This window comes from Salvelinus alpinus, chromosome 4, assembly GCF_045679555.1.
Source record: "Salvelinus alpinus chromosome 4, SLU_Salpinus.1, whole genome shotgun sequence".
Taxonomy (NCBI): Eukaryota; Metazoa; Chordata; class Actinopteri; order Salmoniformes; family Salmonidae; genus Salvelinus; species Salvelinus alpinus.
Genome location: NC_092089.1, coordinates 54,765,547 through 54,782,675, shown reverse-complemented (window position 1 = coordinate 54,782,675; position 17,129 = coordinate 54,765,547). Strand labels below are relative to the sequence as shown.

Here is a 17,129-nt window from a genome sequence, read left to right as displayed (position 1 = left end):
ATAGCCCGGAGCACACTCCAACACTCAATCATGTATAAACAAAGCAAGTGTGTTTATTGAGTCCACTAGATCAAAGGCAGTAGGGATGACCGGGGATGTTCACTTGATAAGTGCGTGAATTGGACAATTTTCCTGTCCTGCTAAGCATTTAAAATGTAACGAGTACTTTTGGGTCAAGGAAAATGTATGGAGTAAAAAGTACATCATTTTCTTTAGGAATGTAGCGAAGTAAAAGTAAAAGTTGTCAAAAATATAATTAGTAAAGTAAAGTACAGATACCCCTCAAAAAACTACTTAAGTATTACTTTAAAGTATTTTTACTCAAGTACTTTACACCACTGGAACACAGTAAAGAGAGAAAGACCGAGACAGACCATTACATGTGTAATGTATGTATTATTAGAGTGTGTGCCCACTGTCTGTGCCCACTGCGTGTGCCCACTGCCCACTGTGTGTGCCCACTGAACCTCTTCTGTTGCTCTGCTCTGCCATCAGTGTCCTATTGGGCTGAGAGCACAAAATGTAGGTGTGTGTGTGTCCGATTTCAGGTAAATATTTGATGAAGTAATGGAAGTTTAAATAATCAGGATAAGGACACACAATAAGTCCCCTGTGACTCTAGTCAACAAACGGAGAATGAGTGTGTGTGTGTGTGTGTCTGGAGGGGAACAGATGAACAGCTGGTTAGTGGGTTTTCTCCTGTCAATGCTCATTTCACTGAGTTGAAATGGATTTGCAATACCTTCAACCCCAAGAGGTTTCAGTCTTGGATCAACATCATAAGCCTATTTGTATCTCCTTAGGGGATGTAATGCCTCCGTGTACGTTGGAGACTGGCATGTGAATTTAACGCTGGAGTTGAAATGGTTGACCTCAAGAAAATATCTTAGCGCTCCAATTCTTTACTATTATATATTAGTAATTGAATAGGATATCAATGTCCACCACATTCTTTGCTTGATCCCAAGGAAACAATAAAACACTTTTTCCCCCCGTTATTCTTCCCGCATCACAATGTTCCCTGAAGCACTGCAACATCATCTGCAACAGCATTGGGAAGATTGAACGAATCATGGGATGGATGGGAATGAGGAAGCTGAAGAAAACAGCAAAATGTCTTGCAGTGTTGAACGTCTGAGAGCTTTGACCAATCAGAACAAGAAATGACTGGAGTCTGAGTTTCCTGAGTTTCCTTCAAGTTCAGCTGTAGTCGGTCTGAATGCACCAACAGGGACGGGGAAAGGGAACGGGGATATCTAATCACTATTGAATGCATTCAAATAAAATGTGTCTTCCACATTTAACCAAACCCCTCTGATTCAGAGAGGTGCGGGGGGGCTGCCTTAATAGAAATCATCAGCGACAGGGGAGCAATTGTTGTTGGGGGTTAAGTGCCTTGTTCAACGGCAGAGCTTTCCACCTTGCTGGCTCAGGGATTCGAACCATTGACCTTTCGGTTACTGGCCTAACGCTCTTAACGCTAGGCTACCTTCCCACAGTCACAGAGGCATCTTACTAAGGCCGAGAAATGGGAAATTAATCAACGTCACAAAGATGCCAATGGTACATGACATGTGATCATCACATCGTATCTTGCGAATACTTTCAATATTGGAAAAGAGTATCAAGCTCTGCAACATTTATTATTAACCAGTCACAATTGTGACAAATTGGCTTCTCGTTAATTATAAATAATACACAGGAGGGACTATAATGCCATTTTGTTATATCAAGTGCAAAGATTTGAACATGTTTCTTGAAGATGAGTTCACCAAATTCAATTAAAGTTGTAATGCAAGACTCACGAGGCCACTGATAGCATGTCTTCAGTGCTTTGTCATTAGAATCTTTTGCATCATGTAAATAAATGCACTATTTTATTGACTTTCTTAGTCAATTCAACATTTCTACTGTATGCATTTGAAACACTCAGCATATTATAAAATATTACAGTGGTCCTTTGACTTTGAATGGGGGTGGTGAAGGCAGAGAGGAAATAGGTGACAGTAAACATTTTGCAGAATTTTGTCATAAGCAATATTTTTATTTTCAATGACACAGCAGTCATATAACACTGTACATGAAAAGCTTGATGTTTTCCCCCGCAGTAAACACAAGTTAGAGTTGAAAAGGGACCACAGTGGATCCTTTCCCCCTTGCAGAGGAGGGATACACTGAACGGTGACCAGCCCGCCCACCGTGTGGTTTCGTGTTTCATGTAAATATAGTGCCTAATGACAGTGTCAGAGCATAGATGCTATTATACCCTTCAAACCAGAGGTCATCTCTGCTGCCTGCCACACCCTAGGGTGGGGCCACCTCACCACCGCGGTTACAGGCCCAGCTTTTGCCCTAACCAAAATGACAGACATTTTATCTTTACATTTTCTCCGGGGTTTCGCAGTCGAGGAGTGCTGAGAATTCTCGACGAAGCGAACATGAGGTTGGCAGAGACTGGGTGATTTAGTGGCATTGTCTTTAACTAATAAAGGTTCAACTTAATAGTTCAACGTTTGTTACTTTCTCAGTTGATTTGGTCGCCTTTGAAGACTAAAACCGCAGCTTCCTGTTGATGTGAACCGCAAGAACTTTATGATAGTTGGTGTTGAGCGATTGCGGAAGAGGTCAAGGCATCCATCTTACTTTGTAGTAATGTTAGAGACATCGTCATTAGTGAATAAAGATATTTATCTCGGCAAAGCCCTGACACTACAATACATCAACTAATGTCCTTCAGAGTTTAAAGTTCAACCTGCTTTTGTCTGATGTCTTTCTAGAATTCTTCACAAAATAAATTGAGGAACAGCAGGCAAAGAAACAACTGCTCTCAACAACACGTCACTCCAATGTGTGGCCTACATCGTTGCAGTCAAAATGACATCCAAAGAACACAGAAAAAGCCAAGAGTGCACATTGACGAGCGGTCACAGTCCTCTCAGATCAAAGTGCAACACATGTTGTGTTCCTGATTAGGCCCACAAGACACTTCCCTGGTGTCCAGATCTCCTCAGCCCAGCTGTCCTGGGCATCATCTGGACAAGGCAGACCAGCTCTGTCCGCTTTATTTGATCTCATATGGCGCTGGCCATGAGGAAAGAATTACTGTACGCCCAGTGCTTGTTAGTGCTGCTTTGATGTACGTTCTACCTTTCTCCTCCAAAGCGTTGCCGATGGTTTGAGTTTTATACTTGGAGAGCAAATTAATCCTTGGGGATGAGGCCTCGTACTGTATATTTGGCCGCGGCCACAACAGGCCGCTCCTTTCATGCACTTAGTCACTGTGTGTAGAGGTTCCATCGTTACAAAGTGTTTGAGATGATTAATCCGAACACACATACTTTTCCACCCCGAAAATGTCAATCTCACATCATCTCAGGATGTTTCATGCATTCTATCAATTAATCTTTCCAAAGGCTCATACTTGACCTGTAGGGGGAAGCTGGCCCTGTTATTGGGGCCATATGTTTCATACTGTACATTAAAGGGATATTTCGGGATTTTGTCAATGAGGCCCTTCATCTACTTCCCATAGTCTTGGATACCATTTTTACGTATCGGTGTCCAGTATGAAGGAAGTTAGAGGTAGTTTTGCAAGCCAATACTAACTGGTGTTAGCGTAATGACTGGAAGTCTACTGTTCCCATAGTGCAATGACTGGAATTCTATCACTAGTTAGCAATTGCACAATCGCTAGAAAGCAAGTTCCTTCAAACTACACGCAGAGACAAATAAATGGTATCCACGAGTTCATTGGACTCTGGGGAAGTAGATAGCGGGCCTCATTGCCGAAATCCCAAACTATCCCTTTAAACCTATCCAGGGCCGGCCAGAACAAATCAGTTGGACGGGAATTTGATTCCCATAGAAGGGCACGTTTTTTTTTCACAGGCTCCTACATTTAAATGGGTTTGATAGTAAAGCTATGTAATTTAACTGTAAAAACTGTTTTACCTTTTAAAGTGGCATGAACACAACCAGTCACTGTCAAACAAATCACTACAAAGAGTAGGTTACCTTTGCACGTTTGTCCAAAATAATTCTAGCATCCGAACAGCGCACTGTGCACCCGCCAACTTTACTTCAGTTCACAAGTGGCTGAAACGACTCTCACTGGAGAAAGCATCCGAGAGAGCGAAACAGCACCTCTCTGCCTTACTATATGTAGCACATGTAATCTGATGATGTTTGGCCAATAAAGTATGACATGCCATACTCTTTTTTTGTCCAGACAGCATCAGCTACATGGACTACACATACTGAGCCAGAAGGGCGCTGTTTTTCTCACTCTAATACTTTATCTGAGATTGATCTGAGTCTTTCTGTCAGTGCGCATCTTGGTCAAAACAATATTAAAATATTTTATTTGGATTGGCAAGGAGGTACGGTAGGTTGGTCCAGGCCTCCTGTGGCCCAACCATAACTCTGGCTCTGAGCCTAGCGATCATCTAATAGACAGAGTGACATGTTTAAGAACCGTGATCACTGACCGATAGTACACAGTTACTGCTCTCAACTAAACATATACAGTGCCTTCGGAAAATATTCAGACCCCTTGACTTTTTCCACATTTTGTTACATTACAGCGTTATTCAAAAATGTACTACACAGTTTTCCCCCTTAATCAATTTACACACAATACCCCATAATGACAAAGCAAAAACACGTTTTTAGAAATTTGCAAATTTGGTAGCATTGCCTTTAAAAATTTTTACTTGGGTAAAATGTTTCGGCTAGCCTTCCACAAGCTTCCCACAATAAATTGGGTGAATTTTGGCACAGTCCTCCTGACAGAGCTGGTGTACCTGAGTCAGGTTTGTAGGCCTCCTCGCTCGCACACGCTTTTTCAGTTCTGCCCACAAATGTTCTATGGGATTGAGGCCAATACCTTGCCTTTGTTGTCCTTAAGCCATTTTGCCACAACTTTGGAAGTATGCTTGTGGTCATTGTCCATTTGGAAGACCCATTTGCAACCAAGCTTTAACTTCCTGACTGATGTCTTGAGATGTTGCTTCAATGTATCCACATAATTGTATTTCTCATGATGCTATCTCGTTTAAAGGCACAGTCAACTTAGTATATGTAAACCTCTGATCCACTGGAATTGTGATACAGTGAATTATAAGTGAAATAATCTGTCTGTAAACATTTGTTGGAAAAATTACTTGTGTCATGCACAAAGTAGATGTCCTAACCGACTTGCCAAAACTATAGTTTGTTAGCAAGAAATTTGTGGAGTGGTTGAAAAACGAGTTTTAATGAGTCCAACCTAAGTGTATGTAAACTTCCGACTTCAACTGTAAGTATTCAGACTGTTTACTCTACTTTGTTGAAGCACCTTCGGCAGCGATTACAGCATTGAGTCTTCTTGGGTATGACGCTACAAGCTTGGCACACCTGTATTTGGGGAGTTTCTCCCATTCTTCTCTGCAGATCCCCTCAAGCTCTGTCACATTGGATGGGGAGCGTTGTTGCATAGCTATTTTCAGCTCTCTCCAGAGATATTCGATCGGGTTCAAGTACGGTCTCTGGCTGGCCCACTCAAGAACCTTCGCCCCAGTCTGAGGTCCTGTGCTCTCTGGAGCAGGCTTTCATCAAAGATCTCTCTGTTGCCACCACCATGTTTCACCGTAAGGATGGTGCCAAGTTTCATCCAGACGTGATGCTTGACATTCAGGCCAAAGAGTTCAATCTTGCTTTCATCAGACCAGAGAATCTTGTTTCTCATGGTCAGAGTCCTTTAGGTGCCTTTTGGCAAACTCCAAGCGGGCTGTCATGAAGTGGCTTCCGTCTAGCCACTCTACCATAAAGGCCTGATTGGTGGAGTGCTGCAGAGATGCTTGTCCTTCTGGAATGATCTCCCATGTCTACAGAGGAACTCTGGAGCTCTGTCAGAGTGACCATCGGGTTCTTGGTCACCTCCTTGACCAAGACCCTTCTCCCCTGATTGCTCAATGGCTCAGTTTGGCCGGGAGGCCAGATCTAGGAAGAGTCTTGGTGGTTCCAAACTTCTTCCATTTAAGAATGATGGAGGCCACTGTGTTCTTGATAACCTTGTCTTGGTAACCTTCCCCAGATCTGTTTCTCGACACAATCCTGTCTTGGAGCCCTGCAGACAATTCCTTTGACCTCATGGCTTGATTTTTGCTCTGACATGCAATGTCAACTGTGGACCTTATATAGACAGGTGCATGCCTTTCCAAATCATGTCCAATCAATTGAATTTTCCACAGGTGGACTCCAATTCAAGTTGTAGAAACATCTCAAGGATGATCAATAGAAACAGGATGCACCGGAGCTCAATTTCGAGTCTCATAGCAAAGGGTCTGAATACTTATGTAAATAAGGTATCTGTTTTGTAATTTTATAAATGTGCAACAATTTCAAAAAAACTGTTTCGCTTTGTCATGATGGGTTATTGTGTGTAGATTGCTGAGGATTTTTATTTCATCCATTTTAGAATATGGCTGGAACGTAACAAAATGTGGAAAAAGTCAAGGGGTCTGAATACTTCCCGAAGGCACTGTACACATAGTATCTACTGCACTCTGAATTGCTATTTTCTACTGAATATTTTGAACAATATAAACCTAAGAGTAAAAATCTAAGAATATAACTAAAATCTTCTTGTGTATGTACATATTATAAAGTATTTTCATGTCAAATTTAAGATTTATGAATCCGTTTTGGCATGGACTTTATTGTATGCATAATTTAAAATACAATCTGTGCATATTACTGTATTGAACAAAAATAAACACAACAAGAAACAATTTCAAAGATTTTACTGAATAACAGTTCATAAGGAAATCAGTCAATTGAAATAAATTAGGCCCTAATCTATGGATTTCACATAACTGGGAATATAGATATGCATCTGTTGGTCACAGATACCTAAAGAAAAAGGTAGGGGTGTGACCACCATTTGCCTCATGCAGCGCGACATCTCCTTCGTATAGAGTTGACCAGGCTGTTGATTGTGTCCTGTGGAATGTTGTCCCACTCCTCTTCAATGGCTGGAACACGCCTTTCGTACACGTCATTCGAGAGCATCTCAAACGTGACTAATGGGTGACATGTCTGGTGAGCATGCAGGCCATGGTAGAACTGGGACATTTTCAGCTTCCTGTAATTGTGTAGATCCTTGGGGCCGTGCATGATCATGCCGAAACCGAAGGTGATGGCGTCGGATGAATGGCACGACAATGGGCCTCAGGATCTCGTCATGGTATCTCTCTGCATTCAAATTGCCATTGATAAAATGCAATTGTGATCGTTGTCTGCAGCTTATGCCTGCTAATACCATATCCCCACCATAGGGGACTCTGTTCACAATGTTGATATATGCAAACCGCTTGCCCACACGACACCATACACTTGGTCTGCAGTTGTGAGGCCGGGTTGGACGTACTGCCAAATTCTCTAAAACAAAGAGAAATTAACATTAAATTCTCTGGCAACAGTTCTGGTGGACATTCCTGCAGTTAGCATGCCAATTGCATGCTCCCTCAAAACTTGAGATATCTGTGGCATTTTAGACCGGCCTCTTATTGTACCCAGCACCTTTGTAATGATCATGCTGTTTAGTCAGCTTCTTGGTCAGGTGGATGGACTATCTTGGCAAAGGAGAAGTGCACACGAACAGGGACGTACGGAACATTTCTGGAATATTTTATTTCAGCTCATGATACATGCCGTCATTAACACTACATGCGTTTATATTTTTGTTCAGTGTAGTTTCATGAATGAGGCCGATTGTATTACTCTGTGGGTGAGACAGAGGAGCACAGGAGGCCCAAAGTGATGCTGCAAGGTGAGATGCTGTTGCAACATGCACCCTGATAAGGGAAGAGAGATAGAAAGGCTGAATACTCGGACTGTATGGGAGTTAACTGTGCACTAGTCTCTCTCTCTCTCTCACTCTGTGTGTGTTGAAGTGTCTGACTCTGAACACCCATGTGTGCAGTTTCAGATTCCCAGGGTACGTAGTAGGAACATGTAAAAGTCATGGGATTCTGTAGCGTTTAATCTAGATACCCTAATAACGATGCCTAGCTCCATCAGTGAGACTGTTCCACCTTCGAAAATCCCATACGCCTCCTTGACGCCCCTTTAATGCTTATCTCTAGTCTCAGGGTCGGAGCTGTGGTTAGACATGTTGATTAAAGTGGGTCAGGCTGTCTACGCGCCCCAGGAGTCTTAAGGTAATTTTTTCATATGAGCATCTGGCTGAGGGTTGGGACATCAGCGAGGATGATTGATAGGGTACTTGAAGACATTGGAGAGCTGATTCAGTCAGCCTTTTCTGTGTTCAATCCGCCACACTCATGTTTACTATCATTTATCAGGGTCATGTTCATTAGGCACCAAGTGTAAGAAAGTGAATTGAAACAGGGAGACTATTTGGACTTGTCCTATAAGAAACTAATTTGGGTTTTAAAACATTTTCCGTTTAGTGCCCTAATGAGCACAAACCAGATGTATTTAACTAGGCAAGTCAGTTAAGAACAAATTCTTATTTACAATGACGGCCTACCCCGTCCAAACCCTAACCTGGACGACGCTGGGCCAATTTTGCGCCGCTCTATGGGACCCAATCACGGCCGGTTGTGATACAGCCTGGAATCGAACCAGGGTCTGCAGTGACACTTCTAGCACAGATGCCTCTGCGCTACTCGAGAGCCCATGGAGGTACTCTACAACAGATTCAGTAGATCTTACTCAAATATTCTCAAAGGTCACCTGTGTAGCTTCATCATAAAAGTGAATGACCAGTATAAAAACTCTATTATCTCAGCTATGAAAACCATCAAGACATTAAAGTGGCAATCAGCAGTTGAAACAATAGTGTACTCCCTGTGTACTCCCTGTTTCACCAAAAAGCTGAGGGATGGGGCTAGAGAAATGTAACCACTCAATTTCATAGGTAGAGCTATGGATGCAAGGACTGACCATCCATGATATAAAAATTATAGTAATCATATTTTGAGGCTATACAGTGTTTGTATACATTGACTGCATTTACAAACATTGGAGTAAGATAAGCTTATATTGATGGTTTTGATGGGTTACGACAGTTGAACTCATGAGACATTTATAAGTTATATTCTTCAAGAATCAACGGGTACATATTAATTTATAAGTAAAAAAATGGATGTAGTTACTTCAGATTGTCCCTTTAAAGAACTGTCAAAACATAATGAGGCTGATGTACCACTGCAAGGACAATTACTTTATTTTCATAAAAAAAACAAAAAACAGGTCCATTATTTTTAGTACAGTCAACTTGATGTGAAACAAAAGTAAGATTAGAAAGGCAAAGAGTCATTCAAAGAGTAAAATCAAACAGGGAAGACTGAGGCAGAGACATATTCAGAGTTCCTATAGAATAACACTTACTGGTACTCACGTTAGTGTTTGTGAAACTGTCTGTGTGGATCTGATTTACCATCGAAGCTAGAAAGCGTACAGTAGTAAGACAGACGACCAAGAGGACACCTATTCCCCATTTACAGAAAAGGTTCCCTAAACCAGAAGTAACAGTCTGTGCTTGCACACGGAGGGCCAAAAGAAACATCTGGATTATGCTTCCTGATTGGATGGCTGACAAAGTGTATTTTTCTGGATAATGTCCATTGGTGAGAACAATGGCGAGAGAGAGCTCTGAGTCCAGGTCCTCCGAGACGTGGCTCTGGGAAGAATAAGGAGAAGAGAAAGGTTCAGTACGTCAGTCCAGATATCATACTTGACATTGCAGAGGGAGAGAGAGAGCGAGAGAAAGGCGGGGGTTGACTCATGTAGAATTCAATTTACCATCCCTTTGGTGACTTCTTCCCAGGCTTATTTTTACAACATGGTGCTCAAAACGACACAGGCAATTAAAAAAAGGGATTAAAAACACAGCCGATCAAGGCGAATGACGACAGCGCTCTCCATTTCACAGTGAATTACTCATCAACGCTGCCACAAATAAAAGATAATCATTTGCACAAACTATAAAAAAAGTTCAATTGGAGTTCAATTGGAGACATGAAGCATAATCATTCAATCTAGACGTCTTGTCAGTCAGCCATAGTGAGATGTTTGAGGACAATTGCAAGCAGCACAGAGATCAGGATTGCGTTCAGTGGGGTGTAATGTTTGATTTTTCAGATAGAAATATATCATGCAGAACTGGTCCTCAGTCATGTCAAATAGGGAATCATGTCAGCTCTACGAAATACAGTGGGAAGAAAATGTATGTGAGAACCCTTTGGAATTACCTGGACTTCTGCATAAATTGGTAATACAATTTGATCTGATCTTCATCTAGGTCACAACAATAGACAAACACAGTCTGCTTAAACTAATAACAGGTTTTCATGTCTTTCTTGAACACACCGCGTAAACAGTGCAAGGTGGAAAAAGTATGCGAACCCTTGGATTTAATAACTGGTTGACCCTTCTTTGGCAGCAATAACCTCAACCAAATGTTTTCTGTAGTTGCGGATCAGACCTGCACAACGGTTAGGAGGAATTTTGGATCTTCCTCTTTACAAAACTGTTTCAGTTCAGCAATATTCTTGGGATGTCTTGTGTGAACTGCTCTCGAGGTCATGCCACAGCATCTCAAATCGGGTTGAGGTCAGGACTCTGACTGGGCCACTCCAGAAGGCGCATTTTCTTCTGTTGAAGCCATTCTGTTGTTGATTTACTTGTGTGTTTTGGGCCGTTGTCCTGTTGCATCACCCAACTTCTGTTGAGCTTCAACTGGCAGAAAGATAGCCTAACATTCTCCTGCAAAATGTCTTGATAAAGTTGGGAATTCATTTTTCGGTTGATGATAGCAAGCTGTCCAGGCCCTGAGGCAGCAAAGCAGCCCAAACCATGATGATCCCTCCACCATACTTTAGAGTTGGGATGAGGTGGTGATGTTAGTGTGCTGTGCCTTTTTTTCTCCACACATAGTGTTGCGTGTTCCTTCCAAACAACTCAACTGTAGTTTCATCTGTCCACAGAATATTTTGCCAGTAGCGCTGGGGAACATCCAGGTGCACTTTTGCAAACTTCAGATGTGCAGCAATGTTTTTTTTTGGACAGCAGTGGCTTCTTCTGTGGTATCCTCCCATGAATACCATTCTTGTTTAGTGTTTTACGTATCGTAGACTTGTCAACAGACGTTAACATGTTCCCAGAGATTTCTGTCTTTAGCAGACACTCTAGGATTCTTCTTAACCTCATTGAGCATTCTGCACAGCTCTTGTAGTCATCTTTGGAGGACGGCCACTCCTAGGGAGAGTAGCAACAGTGCTGAACTTTCTCCATTTGTAGACAATTTGCCTTACCGTGGACTGATAAACGTCAAGGCTTTTAGAGATACTTTTGTAACCCTTTCCAGCTTCATGCAAGTCAACAATTATTCATCTTAGGTCTTCTGAGATCTCTTTTGTTCGAGGCGTGGTTCACATCACGTAATGCTCTTGTGAATAGCAATCTCACATTTTGTGAGTGTTTTTTATAGGGCAAGGCAGCTGTAACCAACATCTCCAATCTCGTCTCATTGATTGGACTCCAGGTTAGTGGACTCCTGACTCCAATTAGCTTTTGGAGAAGTCATTAGCCTAGGGGTTCACATACTTTTTCCAACCTAGACTGTGAATGTTTAAATAATGTATTCAATATAGACAAGACAAATACAATCATGTATGTGTTATTAGTTTAAGCACACTTTGTTTGTCTATTGTTGTGACTTAGATGAAGATCAGATCAAAATTGATGACCAATTTATGCATTTATCCAGGTAATTCCAAAGGGTTCACATAATTTTCTTGCCACTGTACATGTCTATTGGCAACGTTCCAGAACATTGCGACTCCTGAACGCATACCTGATATAAGGCTTCTGATATAATCTACATTGTTCTTTATGAATCATTGTTAAAAAGTGGTTGGAGGTGATTTTTGATTAGATTTACTTTTTGGGGGGGGGGGTTCAAAAAGGTGCACAGTTAAAAACTACAAACCCCAGAGAACAGACACATCCATTTCCAACGTGGTACTCACCTGGGGATCAGTAGTTGGAGATCAGTAGCTGATCAACTTCTTGACAGCGTCAAAGCACTTCCACTTGTCTGGGATGTAGAAGGGTTCGAAGATGTGGGGGAATGGAGTGTCGTAGCCGCAGACTCTAGCGATGGGCGCCTCTAGGTTGAGGAAGCATTCCTCCTGTGGACACACAACAGGTACGTACGTGGTCAGTCTCACTCTCTCAGCAGTCACATCACATCCCTCTGGACATGGATGACAGGCTCTGCTGGTGTTTGGGTATTCGCAACAATTCGTGTTCCTTAGAGCATGCGTGGGAAAAATTTTGCAAGTGGAAATCTGAAAGTATTCGTAGTCAGACATGTTCAAATAGCACCTCCCCGTTTTACTAGGTTTCCATCCTTCTTGTGCCCAAACACGACCCAGTTAATACAACCGTTTAAATCGGACTTTGCATTACACACACAGGGCCAGCATTTTTCTTGACCACATTCCCTAAGTTCTAGACCTCAGCTGAATCTGGTAATGAATGGTGTGGCTGTTGAACAAGTTGAGAAGACAAAACTACTTGGCGTTACCTTAGATTGTAAACCGTCATGGTCAAAACATATAGATTCAATGGTTGTAAAGATGGGGAGAGGTCTGTCCGTAATAAAGAGATGCTCTGCTTTTTTGACACCACACTCCACAATGCAATTCCTGCAGGCTCTAGTTTTGTCTAATCTTGATTATTGTCCAGTCGTGTGGTCCAGTGCTGCAAGGAAATACCTAGTTAAGCTGCAGCTGGCCCAGAACAGAGCGGCACATCTTGCTCTTCATTGTAATCAGAGGGCAAATATAAATACTATGCATGCCAGTCTCTCTTGGCTAAGAGTAGAGAAGAGAGTGACTGCATCACTTATTTTTATAAGCAACATTAATGTGCTGAAAATCCCAAATTGTTTACATAGTCAACTTACACACAGCTCTGATACACACACTTTCCACACCAGACATGCCACCCGGGGTCTTTTCACAGTCCCCAAAATCCAGAACAAATTCAAGAAAGTGTACAGTATTATATAGAGCCATTATTTCGTGGAACTCTGTTTCATCTCACATTGTTCAAATGAACAGCAAACCTGGTTTCAAAAAACAGACGAAGCTACACCTCACGGCACCACGCCTCTCCCCTATTTGACCTAGATAGTTTGTGTGTATGTATTGATATGTAGGCTACGTGTGCTTTAAACATTTTTGATGTAGTTCTGTCCATGAGCTGTTCTTGTCTATTAATGTTCGGTATTATGTCACATTTCATGTGGTCCCCAGGAAGAGTAGCTGCTGCTTTTGCAACAGCTAAATGGGGATCCTATTACAATACCAAACACCAGAATAAACTCCAGGCCCCTGTTCTGTGCTTGACACCGAGACAGTGGAGTGGAATCAGCTTCACTGTCATGGCTGTAGCCACAGTAATGCTAGAAGTGCTTCACTGAAACATTGCCAACAGGTTCAGTGAATTCACTACCCTTAAAAGTTGGAGACAAATGGCTTATTTAAAATCACAGCTCAGAGCTGGCCAACGCACAGCTTGTGTTTTGGCAGCGCTGGAAAACAAGCCATCACTCATGTCTCTATTGGCTTTTGACCTCCTCCCACAGCATCTGAATGCGATGAAGGGGCCAATAGCTTCCACAGGAGAGAAAATTAACCATAAGGTCTTAGTAACTAGCATTCACACACACAGACAGACAGGCTAGCCCTACTCTGTAGACATTGTGTTGTATTTGCATGTTTCTGCAGTAATATGTTTTTAATCTCCTCAAAAACATCTGGCAGGGTTCAGAAGAACGTCAGGCTCCATGAGAAAGCCTTTGTGCGTCTCCGTATTTCACGGACTGTAAAAACACAATAGAGAGCCTGCAGATGCGTGTCGGCTCCACGTCCCCAGTACCATGCCAGGCCCGCGGAGTCTAATTCACAGCTATAGCTTTAGCATTGCCAGCAGCAGCATGTCTCAGGATCCTTTGATATGTTAAAAGGGAATTAGCAGACAGACGAAATGGTCCTCTGGGTTATAAGGGTTTACTGTACCATGAGACGGGAATACATATGCAGTATGTATATGCAGTTCTATTACCACTGTGGTACAACAGAGGTCATAAATCAGTGTTAAAAGCAATTCAGTTTTTTCCAGGTGTTAGGTTCTAAATGAACCTATTAACTCACGGACGATTAGTAAAGCTTAAACCAAGTTAATTCACCCATTAACTTGGTTTGGGTCAAGACAGCTGCACAGACAAAGACATGTTTCTACCAGTGATAGTATATATACACCCCAATTTGGGTGGTTTCCTCCTCCTCTTTAAATATTACATCTTTATTGCTAGGCAAGAAGTTAAGTGATACGGGCCACAAACTGTTCCTTCTCCCTTAAGGTGACCTGACCTCGACCCGCTTCCTCCCTAATCCACAGCTCTCCACCCTTATCAGTGCCTGCCAACATCTGATCGTCTTCCCTGCACTCAGTACATTTCAAATTTAATTGCCTCCACTATATACATTCCTCCAACAGATAATCATTAACTTCTGGTGTAGACCCTCTAGACCGTAGCACTCAATATTTCAATAGAATACCTGATAATTAAAACAGGATTTGATCCCTAAGAAGTTAACGGGATCGATTTGACAACATCCGGTGAAATGGCAGAGCTCCAAATTCAAATTATTAGAAATATTTAACTTTCATGCAATACACCAAATTAAAGCTTTACTTCTTGTTAATCCAGCAACCGTGTCAGATTTCAAAAAGGCTTTATGGCGAATGCAAACCATGCAATTATCTGAGGACAGCACCCCATCAAACAAACACAGACAATCATATTTCATCCCGCCAGGTGCGACACAAAACTCAGGAATAACGATATAATTCGTGCCTTACCTTAGAAGAGCTTATTCTGTTTGCACTCCAATATGTCCCATAAACATCACAAATGGTTCTTTTGTTCGATTAATTCCGTCGTTATATCTCAAATGTCCATTTATTTGGCGCATTTGATCCAGAAAAACACCGATTCCAGCTCGCGCAACATGTCTACAAAATATGTAATAAGTTACCTGTATCTTTGTCCAAACAACTTTAGGTATTTTTTTAACGTAAATAATGGATACATTTAAGACGGGATAAACTGCGTTCAATAGCCGATAAAAACAAAGTGGAGCGAGCTTTCAGGTCGCGTGCCCCTAAAAAAACAGTACACTAGACTCGACCCTCGTTCTGAACAGCCCTACTTCTTCATTACACAAAGGAAAAACATCAACCAATTTCTAAAGACTGTTGACATCCAGTGGAAGCGATAGGAACTGCAAGCAAGTGCCTTAGAAATCTAGATCCCCATAGAAAACGCGTCGAAAAGAGTGACCTAAAAAAAAAAGAAATCCTGGACGGTTTGTCCTCGGGGTTTCGCCTGCCAAATAAGTTCTGTTATACTCACAGACATCATTCAAACAGTTTTAGAAACTTGAGTGTTTTCTATCCAAATCTACTAATGATATGCATATCCTAGCTTCTGGGCAGGTAGTTAGCAGGCAGTTTACTTTGGGCACTAGCCTAGAGAGGTTTAACACTATTCCAAGTTTAGGAGTCAAAACCCAGAATCCATCACAAGTTTACAGTGTGCTCATGTGTATGGCTCATGGCCCACTGTAGTGTATCAAAGGGGGGGTGGGGGTGTCATTACTCAGCCCACAACAGGCAGCCCCGCTCTGCCTCGCTAATTAGTGGTGCTTAGCTTTAATGGATGCCTGCAGTTAGTGCCAGCCAGCATCCCCTCCCCATCCAACCCTACCCCTCCTTGGCCAAGTGAGCCAAACGGCTTCCATGGATAAGTCCTTCTGTCCCCTCCAACAGTCTAGGGCAGAGCTGGGAGACTGGGCATGATGCATTGTATGTATAAGACCATAAGTTCACATTCTATAGTCAAATATATCGATTCACCTAGTTTGAGGCAAGAACATGAATCAATTTAGACTCTGTAAGGTTAAAATCTTATAAGCCCAAAATTAGTTTTCACAGTCTTGAAGAACTTTAATAGCTCTTCAACACTTGGAAGGTGAAGATTTTCTTGACGCAGAACTCTCAGAAAGGACGCTCACAATGTCTGGCAGTGGCATGTATGCCACTAAGGAAAATAAAAACATTTGAGCTGCTAATTATATTCTTTGACCAGTTTTCCTTGCCATGTTGCTCAGTGGAAAGCTATTCCTGGTCATGGGGGCTAGGAGTGTAACAGTGTAAAGACAGACACGTGTGTGGCAGCTGAAAGGGGCCTGCAGTGGACTTCAGTGACAGATTGACAGCACACTTAATCATCAAGATGAAGCTTCAAATTTAAGATGAGTCTGGTCAGGCCTGCATTTTTGTAGAGTTACATCAGACGTGTGATAAATCCTGTCAGACGTTTTGAAAGAATGAAAACATGTAGCATCGGCCATGTAGCCTAGCCCATCTCTCCTAATTTACTGTCACGATAGAGGACCATCAGTGTCTCTAGAGTGCAGAGCATTAAGGGAGAACGTCTCATGAGACAGTCTATGATCCACAGGCAGACAAAGACAGTACTAAAGGCTTTTTCCTGTCAGATTCCAAACTGTAATCTCCTCTAAATACACTTACTTACTGGAAGCAGGAGGAAAGAACAGTCTGGTTGCTTGTCACCACAGCTAAATGGTGATGTGCCACAGAACTCCGATTTCACTCAAATCGCTGTTTATCTTTGGAGAAAACACATCATTATATGCAATCTGACTTAAATGTCTGCATATAAATATGACAAAAATGGAGGACTGCATCTCTCGAGGAGGCAATATTGAAAAATATAAAAATACCAATTGGCGGGGGTTTAGATTTGCAGTTGCGCATTTTGCCTCCGGTCACACGGAAAAAGTGTGTCAGCGACAGCCACAGATTTGGGAATTCAGTCACTCCCGGGTTATACCAATATTACCAAATGGGACTGCCAACAACGACAAATCACACACTGCACTCTGGGCACACACTAGCTGAATCTGTATTGTGACTAGGAATCAACGTGGAGAATACATTGGATTTGAAATAAGTAATCAACC

The 17,129-nt window shown here is 42.1% G+C and overlaps 1 protein-coding gene across 1 annotated transcript in view; it reads right to left on the bottom strand.

Annotated features, from left to right (window-relative positions):
- Window positions 1-9,214: 9,214 nt before the first annotated feature.
- LOC139573969 (2-oxoisovalerate dehydrogenase subunit beta, mitochondrial-like) overlaps window positions 9,215-17,129 on the bottom strand; it is an 84,561-nt gene continuing 76,646 nt past the window's right edge. Inside the window, exons 10-11 of the mRNA XM_071397994.1 lie at window positions 12,039-12,200; window positions 9,215-9,688 (exon numbers count right to left, since the gene is read on the bottom strand). Of these exons, the coding sequence (XP_071254095.1) occupies window positions 12,060-12,200 (141 nt within the window). The 3' untranslated portion in view covers window positions 9,215-9,688; window positions 12,039-12,059. The remainder of the gene's footprint in view (window positions 9,689-12,038; window positions 12,201-17,129) is intronic.